Source organism: Aedes albopictus, chromosome 1 (assembly GCF_035046485.1).
Source record: "Aedes albopictus strain Foshan chromosome 1, AalbF5, whole genome shotgun sequence".
Classification (NCBI taxonomy): domain Eukaryota; kingdom Metazoa; phylum Arthropoda; class Insecta; order Diptera; family Culicidae; genus Aedes; species Aedes albopictus.
Window position 1 is genome coordinate 76,784,026 of NC_085136.1, and position 11,115 is coordinate 76,795,140.

The 11,115-nt window shown below is 42.8% G+C and overlaps 1 protein-coding gene across 1 annotated transcript in view; it reads right to left on the reverse strand.

Annotated features, from left to right (window-relative positions):
• Positions 1-280: 280 nt before the first annotated feature.
• Positions 281-11,115, reverse strand: part of LOC109422046 (pupal cuticle protein) — a 30,641-nt gene continuing 19,806 nt past the window's right edge. The window contains exons 2-4 of the mRNA XM_019696681.3: positions 1,177-1,391; positions 876-1,058; positions 281-818 (exon numbers count right to left, since the gene is read on the reverse strand). Coding sequence (XP_019552226.2) covers positions 566-818; positions 876-1,058; positions 1,177-1,391 — 651 coding nt within the window. The 3' untranslated portion in view covers positions 281-565. The remainder of the gene's footprint in view (positions 819-875; positions 1,059-1,176; positions 1,392-11,115) is intronic.

The following is an 11,115-nucleotide window of genomic DNA, read 5'->3' on the forward strand; positions in this document are numbered from 1 at the left end:
AGATACGAGTTGTTTATGTAGCGAAGTGGAAGAATCAATACTAGCACCGACCACGTCCTTACAGATAAAAAGGAATAAGGGAAGGAATATTAGGAAAGTAGTAGCATTGAGAGCTATTAAATACCGATGAATCTCCTACATCAAACATTCTAGGAAAGGGTTACTGACAGACAGGTACAGTGTCCAGCTATAACAGGCTTTCTATTTGTCTCCTGAATTGATTTCGTTCCATTTTCGCCAGGCTGTGATTTATCTCGGAACTATACTGCTATCACTCCACTATGGTTGCAATTGGCCTCAAGCCACAACGCAAATTTGTATCATACTAAGCTTTATTTCAAGTTATAAATATCCTAATCCTAGAGAGTATTCAATCTATATTTACACGTGTCGCCATCAATGAAGAATGTTGGAAACTGTTGCCTAAACAACTACTGTTTTCTTTTATTCTGTTGTTATGAGAGATTTGAGTGTGACTATGGGATTATCATGTTAGTCATGTGCAATGGCAAAAAATCTATCTAGCACTAGCCCTCCCAGCTATCAGCTAAGGCCCACACACACATTAGAGAATATTCTGTCCCCGGTACTGGGGGCTGAACAGAGGTGGGAGTTGATTTACTGGCGGCTCGTTGGCGTCCTTCGCCGGCAGGTACTGGTTGGATGGCGGCAGGTAACCGTTGGTGGGTGGCAGATAGCCATTCGTGGGACGCTCGTACGAGTACCCCGGATGCTCGGTGGTCGTGGTTGTAGTGGTCGTCGTAGCCTTCGGTTTGAACGTGGAGGGTTTGATGGGAGCTGGTGCGGCTGCGCCGGGTCTGTGGGAGATTGTTAAAGTGACTATTTGAAATGGGAATTTTCCCAGGAAATCTTACTCTGGGATGTCGATGTCCAGCTCGGTGATGGGATGATAGCCAAACTCGTCAGCAGTGTATCGGACGCGATATCGCTTGCCGTTGGCTCCCGTGTAGGTGTACGATCCCATGACCACGAAGGTTTTGTTGTCATTCCTCAGCTTGCCGATCTGCTCGATTTCGATACCGTTCGCGGTTTCCACGCTGAAAATAAACATACAAATGGACATGCAAATGTGTTCAGATTAGCATCGGTTGAACCAATGGGGGTAAACGGAGAATCCCGCCAATTCAGTGATTTTTTTTTTTTTTCGATACTCACGCATATTTGAACTTGCCCTTGCCCTGGTTCTTGACTTCGGCCATCAGAATACCGGCCTTCATCACGTCCCCCTTGAAGATGGTGGGATCCTTGTTGTCCTCCACCGGGAAAGTGAACTCGTCCTCCGAGAACAGGTCATCGTTCCGGTTCTTCGACGGGATCTTTATCTTGGCGGCATACGTAACGCCCAGGAAACCACACACGATCACCAGCACCTGTAGAGATGAAGTAGATGGAGAAGACAGAAAAAAAAAGATCATTATCAATTAGCTGCAGGTTTTACGGGAAGCAAGTCATCGGTCGCCCATTTGGCGCAACATCCCCAACAGGTGCCATTTGTTTTTTTTTTTTGGAGGGGGACAAGACCCCCGGCCAGGTTTTTGCTTATAATGCAATAATGTAGGTGAGATATGCTGTTCCCGAAACCGGTTTTCGTTGCACGTTTCGTTTAATCCCACTCGAAAGTCGTGTTTGGAGCTTTTGTAGCAGATTTTCCACTCCCAAATGATGATCTTATCGGAGTCGGACAGATGGTGGGTTCTATAATATTTGTTTCACAGATTTTCGAGTAAAGTTTATGGTTATAAACATTTTACGACTTTTTACGACCACAGCAAAGGATATTGGAACGAATCAAATGGGGGTCGACTAATTAAAAGATTTCGGGATGGAAAAGAACAGAATCGGATACGGATTTGTAACGCTTGAACTTTATTATTGGGCGATTTGCAGTTTTTTTTTTTTTCTTAAATCAATACTTTTCTGTAAGAGATTTTTTGTTCTTTATGGCTTCAAAGTCGTTCGAAAAAATAACATATACCTAGTTTATTGACGCTATCCTATTAGCCATAACAAAATGTATTCTAAGTATATTCTTCTCAAATTGGTGGTTTGCAGCTCCATACTCGATCATGCTTGATGATCGCCAGATAACGTTCTAGCTGATCTACCCATCTTGCTCACTGCGCTCCTAGCCTTTTTGTACATAAATTTTGCAGAGTCGTTGTCTGGAATTCGTGCAACTTGCCCTTGTCCATCGTATCGTTCCGGCTTTGACAACATTCGGGATGCTGAACTACACCTACACACCACCGAAGATTCTTCTCAGGGCGTATCACTCGAAGCACTCTTCATTCTATGCTACCACTAGTGCTATGGGTATGATGTATGGAGACCGCTACTGTCGTGAGCAGCTTACGCTTGGTCGATACTTCCGAGCTATTTGACATTATCTTCGACAACGTCATGATCGCCATGCTTGCCCTTTTGCAAGAATATTCAGTGAGCGCTTGGAATTGATGAATTGATCGTGCACCTACCCGTGGTACCCCCGCCTGCTGTGGTTATGGTGCGCGAGTACCAACTGTCTTGACAGGTGTCGACCTCATCTAGTCTTCCACTAATGTCGAATTCGTTTATTCCCGACGGTGCACTGCACCGGTGTAGCAATTGACACCGGAAAAACGAACGGTTTCGGTGCAATTTGTTGACAGCTTATGATGGTATTAGTAAGAGCGCGTGAGCGCGTCAATAAAAACAATAAAGGATATCAAAAATAAACATAATCAATGGTTTCATGATTTCCGTGATGAACAAAATTATTTTTATTTATTTTTATTTTTTACTTTCTATATACAATTCAACAATTTTAAAAGTTTTCAGTAATCCTCTTGTACATGATAAACTTGTAATGATAAATGTTACTTGAAAATTGTTATCCAAAGTTTTAACACTCCTACATTAGTTATCTTCTTCAAATTTTTGTAATATAAAAAATTTTCAATTGAAAGCAACTTTTTAGAATTTAACAATTTCCGTTGCTCAATAAAAAAATATGCTAACATACAATTGTAAACGATCTACGTGCACAAATTTAACACAAAAAATGTTAAAGACAGTTCAATAGAAAACGTTTAGCTACAACGTAAAAAGGAAAATAAATAAATGTTTTTTTAAAACATAACGATATTGAAACGCAACTCATATGAAAAACGGTTTAACCATCCTTTTGTGACATTTGTTTGACGTTCAATGTAATTCAAAAATTCAATATTTGTTGTCAGCATGCGACAGAAAATTCTAATGATTAAAACCATTAAATTAATCCACATATTTGCGATAATAAAAAAATGATGAGAAAAATGTACGTTGAATCAACTCTTTGAAATTTCATGTTACCGATAAATTTTTAAGATCCCTCAGAAGTTAAATCATGTCATCGATCAAGTTTAAAATTTTTTTTAAACGCACAGATTTGCTGTTTGGAAATTAAAACATCTCAAAATAAACGAATATTCAAGAAAACTGTTTACCTAATGCCGAAGAGAAAATCATCATTCCTACCAAAACAAAATCACGATACAAGTTCAGCGATATGCATGTATTGGTAAAACTAGCTTTGTACCTGCTACACCGCGCTCAAACTGGGTGTAGCATTTTCTTGCACCGGTGCCAATCGGGTGTCAAAACAGAACAGTACCTGCGAATAAACGAACGGTTTCGGTGCAAGTTTGCTACACCCGGTGGCAAAGCGGTGCAGGCGGTGCAAATAAACGAATTCGACATAAGCCTATCGCGTGCGTTGCTGTCAGCTCCGCTTCCTCTATCGACTCGCCGTATACCATGAGGGTAATAAATAGAGGTAGTAAGCTATAGAGGAAGAATGTCGCTGGCGTCGCTGCCGAAACATCTCTTGCTGGCGGAGATAGGCCGGGCTATAAGTGTCAAAGCGAAGTATGCAGTTTGATAGATAGATACCCGACATGTTTGCGAGCAAGAACAAAGGGAACAGCAGCGACATTCGTCCTCTATAGTTTAGTAACTCTATTGGGTAATATCATCGACAAAGTCGACCAGCTTTGCAATACAGTATGCGGCAGGAAAAAATGCGAAAGTGTTTTTCAACTTCAAACCTCATATTCGTCCATTTGACATTAACCAATCTATGTTCAACGTTCCATGATCTATAATAGGCTAGTTTTCTGAAAAGTTAATTAAAAAATTTCCCATTTTGGTCACTAACCTTTACAGGGCGGCGCCTGAAGATGAAGACAACCAGAATTTTCAAACCGCAAAAAATCGCACAGGTCGCTAAATTTCGCATCTGATAAAACAAAATTTTTGATTTTCTCTACAATATCATCAAATATATGTACTTATTTCATCTGGTATGTGAAACTACATGGATCTGGATCAGTGTGGTTGTTCATCGAATTTGAGCTAATTTTGTTACTGTTATAGTCATTTTGTTTAATGACCATTGGGCGCGCAGTTTATTGATATCCGCTTATTAGGCCTACATTATCACATGCTAAACATCAAATATGTTCATTTTTATTTTTCAGTGCTAGAATATAGACATTGACTGATACACTGTCATGAAAAAATACACATATATCCTATATTTAGCGTGTAATAGTGCCTTGAACTTTTCGCATTTTTTCCTGCCGCACCCTGTAGTACCTAGCCTAGTATGGTGCCCTGAGGCACCCCCGCGGTGATGTTATAGCTTCTCTCGCCTTCCTTGGTGTCATAGATCAGCACCCTTTTCTGGAAGTAGCTCTCCATTATCCGCCTGTTGAACGTATTCTTTACGTCCAGCGTGACGATCGCGCAATAGCGGATTCCCGTTAGCTTCTTTTGGAGCGCTATCTCGGGCATTTTGGTTACAGTCCTAATAGCGCCCACCGTCGATCGGCCCTTTCGGAAGCCAAACTGGCTATCCGAGAGGCCTGAGTCATCGAGTTTCTCATTATAGACCGCCAGCCTCGTCACCATCCTTTTCAACAGTTTCCCGGTGGTGTTTAGAAGGCAGATAGGTCTGTATGCCGACGGGTCACAAGGTGGCTTCCCGGGTTTGGGCAGTATGTAGAACCAATCTTTGCCTTTTCCACCTCTCTGGAAAGTCACCTCTGTCCAGCCAGGCACATATGCATAGCCATTCTGAACATGTCAGGGCTAGCCTCGATAGCCAACTTGATGGCTACTATTGGAATACCGTCCGGACCCGGAGCCTTGTTCAAATTCAGCGACTTCGCTATTGCGATGAGCTCGTCATTTGTCACCGCCCCGACCTCACTTTGAACGGTTTGGCCATAAGGGACGGGGGTCCATGGTCTTGTATCGTGGCGCGGGAACAACGCCTTCTGCAGCATCTCGGGGGATCGTTCTAGGGGTGCTGACACGCCCTTCGTTTTGGCCATGACTACTCTGTAGGCATCACCCCATGGGGACTCTTTGTTCGGCGTCAGTTTAGCCGCCCTGTTAGACCTCACTTCGGTCCTTTCGGTACGACTCTTTGCATCCTCCTTCTAGCTCTTAGGCACGATGCGCGGAGTTCTGTGATTTCTGGACACCACCAGTATACCGGTTTGCGTTCATTTCTGGATAGGGATCGCTTTGGCATTGTAGCGTCACATACACGGCTTAGAGTTCCGACTAGATCATCGCTGGATAGATAGTGGATGTTACCACAAATTCGTCTGTTATGTTATCCTCCCACAGCAGTCGCTCCACAAATGCCGGTTTGTCAAAGCGCGAGGTCAGCCAGTGTGCCACAGTGACAGATGGGCATTCATCGTCGACCCTCCAGTCCGAGCTAAAGCTATAGTCCGGGCTCCAGAAGGTCACGTCAATGATGGACTCTGTACCGTTTCCCGCAAGCATATCTGGAGACCCTCAAACGGCGAAGTTTGCAACCAATTCGACCATGTGCTGGTAGATGGCCGATACTTCTCGGATGTCATTGATGTTACAATATTTTCGGGTCCCAACATCGGCTCAGATCACTATCTCGTAGTTAGAAAGATTCGAACTTGGTTGTTAACCGTATCGGACTCTACGAATCAGCAATCGATGCGTTTCAACATCCAGCGGTTTTCAGCAGACGATACGATATCAGACTATCACCAGAAGCTGGAAGAGCTGATAAGTTAGATCAATGTTGGCGATAATCCTAACATTCTCTGGGTCTATCTATAGACCGCTAAGTACGTCAGCGCGGGAGGTGATAGGCACTGCTTAAAGACGACGAGTGCCAGAAGGTAACGGACGAGAAGAATATTGCTAGAAACCGAATGCTGGTGTCGGGGACTCAGCAGTGCAGAGAGCGATATAGGGAAGCAAAAGTAGCAAGAGTAGAGTATGAAACAGAATGATATGAGGAGGTTTTACGAAACTGTCAATGGTATTCGGAAATGATGCCTTATCCCGTCATGTGCAACGACCGTGATGGAAACTTGCTAACAGACAAAGTAACGGTGGGAGTGGAAGAGCGACAGACAAAATTGAAATCGATGACGACGGACAGGCTCGCAGAGGAACCTTGAACTCTAGATGAGTTCAAGCAAGACAGCCATTAGAGGGCCGAAGAACAACAATGCTGCATGGAAGGACGAACTAACGGCCAAGCTGCCGAGCTTCTCAAACACGCTCTAGTGAGCAGCTGTATCAGCTCTTACACCGTATTATATTGAAGTATAAGAAGACGAAGAACTGCCGGCTAGTTGGTTGGATGGTCTCATTTGCAGTGCGTGAACTACAGAGGAATAACACTTCTCAATTCAGCGTACAAAATGTTGTCCGGAAAGCTGAGCTCAATTGAGGAGTCCTTCATCGGCGAATATCAGGCGGGGTTTCGTGAGGGCCGATCAACGACGGATCAGTCTATGACAGATTCTCGATAAATTTCGAGAGTACAACTTGCAGACCCATCACCTGTTTATTGAATTCGAGGTGGCGTATGAGTTATTAAAGAGAAACGAGATATGGTAGATAATGATCTAACATGGTTTTCCGGCGAAGCTGATTAGACTGATTCTTGCGACGCTTGATGGATCGGAATTAAGTGTATGGGTTATAGGGTCTGAGATCGTTTGGGCTGGAGGGCCTATTTTGGGCACTTGCTGCTATAACTCAGTCAATTTTGACTTAATTTTTGGGACACGATCAGATACGTAGGTACAATATCTACACTGAAATAAATTTTGTTGTGGAAACTACCGATTCCATAGTAAAATTAATAACCGTACCTATGATTCTCAACCGACAACAAAATCTGTGAAGTTCACTGAAATATGATTGAAGTTACAATGCATTGCAGTAAATTTGACTAAAAGCGTAGTTGCCTCAACAACAAAACATTGTCAATTTTTCCTGGACACGCATCTTACAACACGGTATGGTTAAAAATACAATGCCCAGCTGTTAAATTTAGATAATTTTTGGTAATGTTAACAGCACTGCTAGTTAAATTGACAGTGTTTTAGTGGAATTAACAGGAAATAGCTGTCGGTTGAGAATCATAGGTGCGGTTATTAATTTTACTATGGAATCGGTAGTTTCCACAACAAAATTTATTTCAGTGTAGCCATGTTCAAAAATTCAAGCCAATCGGTTTGAAATTGACTGAGCAATCGCAGCATGTGCCCAAAATAGGCCCCCCTGCCCAAATTGGAGGGAAGGTTATGCCTACATTCACAGCGATCACCGGGATATTCGCTACAGTATTGACAACAACAACAGCAGACAGCAGGTAGAGGAAGGGGCGGCTAGTCCATGGCCATTGACCAAGCCCTGATAGCGGTGCTCTGGCATGCATGCAATGCGACCATGCCTAGGGAAGTCCACCCTTAGAATGGGAGACCACCAGGCGTACTGGTGGACTTAAGAGATTGCAAGGAGGCGGCTGATGCAGCGAGCGGTACTGATGAGTAGCGAAATGAACGACGGGTGGTGTTTGCCGCTGCCGAAGTCGCGCTGAAGACCGAGATAAGCGTAAGCGTAAGCAAAAAGGTCTGCTTTGATGGTCGCCGTGAAGTAATGCCTACAGGATCGTGGCCAAGACATAAGGTGCAATGGCTCCTGCAGAGCAGTCTCCTGAGATGTTGAAGGGTCTCTTTCCGCGTCAAGAATCGAGCCCATGGCCTCCTCTCGTAGGACAGCTGGGGACTGGTGCTGGCGATGAGCAACCTGCGGGGATTGCAAAATCTCTTAGCGTAGGTATGGCCACAGGTCCGTATTGAGTTCCGCACCTGGCCTTAAAAGTAGCTATTGCAGATGCTCTCGGGATGTTCAGATCTGCTATGCAGAAATACCTGGACGAAGAAGTTTTTCCAGAGGTTTGGAAGCGGTAGAGCCTGGTAAGTTGAACAATACTCTTGATCGACATGTGGGCGCTCTAGAGGATTGTTGGAGTACAGTAAAGGCAGCCATCAACGACGCAGTCGAGAGCACTATCGGATACGTGGAAAGAAGTCGACGGAATAAATAGTTCGACGAGGAGTGCAGAGCGATTTTGGAGAAGAAGAACGCAGCACAGGCGATAATGCTGCAGCAAGGAACTCGGTAGAACGTGGAACGTTACAAATGAAGCAGAAACAACAGACCTGCCTTTTTCGGATGAAAAAACGCTACCTGGAAGAAGCGAAGTGTGAGCAAATGGAACTGTTGTGCTCGGCAAGTCTCGTTGGATAAAGGCACTACATACCCGTGCTGTAAAAATCCTCATTTTTCAACTCGTTGCATAAATAATTAAGGCCAATTAGTTTGTTAAATCGAACTATTTATTAAATTCATAAAGAAAACGTGCGGGGATCACATCTTCCCAGGGAGCAAGTTGCCTCAGTCTCCCTTAGTTATTTAGGCTTAAAACGTTCGTTATCCTGATATCGAAACAATGTCAATTCGCTTGGGACGTTCGTTTCAACTCATGCTTTTATAAAATAATTAGCTCGTTATAAAAATACTCCAATAAATTATTTCAGCCAATTTGAATTAGAATTTCCGAATTTGTTCTAATTAACTCGCTGATCGCGTTCTGTATAAGGAAGGTGTCTCCAAAACGGCTTAAGAATCGCTACCCTTTTATCGCCTTTTTGAGCAATTAAATAATGAAAGCCGAAAACTGGTTCGCAACTGGCCAACGAATATGTTTTATGTTAATTGAACGGAATACGAAAATAATAATATATTCAGGGAGGACAAAGAGACAAATTTACTCAATTTCGAAAACAAAGCATCAGGAACGGCGACGACCGTTGATCTGGTACAGATCTTTCCGAGATATTGAGATATTTGAATAATTTATGACACATTTTAATGTAGCTAGTTGCTGACGTAATAATAGCTTCCAGAATAGATTTCCAATTAACCTTCTCCGGCGATGGAACTAAGAATACCGCGAATTCGCTTTCCGAATGGAATATGGATACAAATCTTCCTTGACCAGACCGCGGCTGTAGTCCAGTCGAGTCACTGTTGAACAAAAATATGGCATTATTAAATTGGCCCATAATTCACAAATCGAAAAACTTCCTTCTTTTATGGATCGTATGCGGCTACGGACGGATGGACGTAACCTGTCTGCGCACGGTTTACCGCACCGGCACACCCCATATACGCAGAGTTGATAAAACCGCGCGTGCACGATCCAAAAGCGCGATCTTGAAGACTACAACAGGTTGTCACCCGAACTCTCGCCGCGAGCAAACTCGACCGTGCTGATCTGCGATGATGCATTTTAAATCAGTGGCAGTAAATCAATCGCGGCAGACTACGGTAGAGTATCGCGCCACTTGGGCGGTGGCTTCTATATTCGTCTGTTTCCCACTATAACTCAGTCAATTTTGAACCAATTGACTTGAAATGTTGTACACGGGTAGATACTATACCTATCTCAACACATTCCAAAAGTTGTGTCAATTGGTTCAAATTTGACTGAGTTGGAAAACAGACGAATATAGAAGCCACCGCCCAAGTGGCGCGATTCCCTATGGTCTTTGACTTTGTATTGAACATTGGTTAGGTTATGTGTGGGGCTTGCCGATTGAAAGATTCTACAATATTCTTATGATGCTTGGTATCAAATTTCACAATAGTTTCCAACTAAATATCAGGGCATATATTCGTCCAATCGAAAGTTGATTTGTTTTTGCTGGACGTTGAACGCAAAATAAACGACCTTAGATATATTCATCAACTTTCCATGCTTAGTGAGTACAACAACTGTGACTTAATCTTAACCTTCCGTAACTCGCGCGGTTGACTACCTGCGTCAGCACCACGCTAATGCTGAGTACAAAAAGCGAGATTTTTTCAACATGTTGTACAAAATACAACAGCGCGATCGCTCGAGGGTTAACAGCAGATTACTGGTTACGATTATTTTATTACTACATATTACGATACGTCAGATCATTCTTCTGGATTAAATAACAGCAACGATTGATCTTTGTAGACTTTTGTAAAATGGTACAGCTCAAGTGGCTTTAATCAAAGATCTTTGCTGTCCTTGTGAATCTGGTGATTGTTACTTTGTATGTAAATGAAGTGCAAACTCGGGTGTCATGCCTCGAGCATTTGTGCTTGTCAACAATGCAAACGTTGATGAGCTCCTCGCTTAACTAATTAGCAGAGGTGTATGTATAGTAGACTGGGTCAACAAAGTCAATTTTTTGGAACAAAGCTTTTTCGACTCCTTTTAGCGTCCAAAACAACTGTGCAAAATTTGGGAGCGATTGGTTGCTTCCCCGTATTCCGCATTACGATTGAAATTTGTATGGAATTTAGTATGGGAAAACGGGCTTTTTTGCATTTTTCTCTTAAATTGAAATTTTTCGTCTAAAACAATCTAACAAATAACGGTAAAGTATAGCCTAGGATATGCCGAAAAACTTTTCCGAAGACCGCAAAGTGATCTGACACTTGTGAAAAAAGTTATAAGGTACAGATTGCCCGGTGGTACTTAACATTTAACATGTAAAGGAATAACATCAATAATAAAATCTCAATTTTTGGCCTAAGTTACCAGGCGAATAACTTTTTTCACAAGCGTCAGATCACTTTGCGGTCTTCGGCAAAGTTTTTCGGCATATCCTAGGCTATACTTTAACGTCATTAGTTACATGGTAATAGACAAAAGAATTCAACTTATGAGTAAAA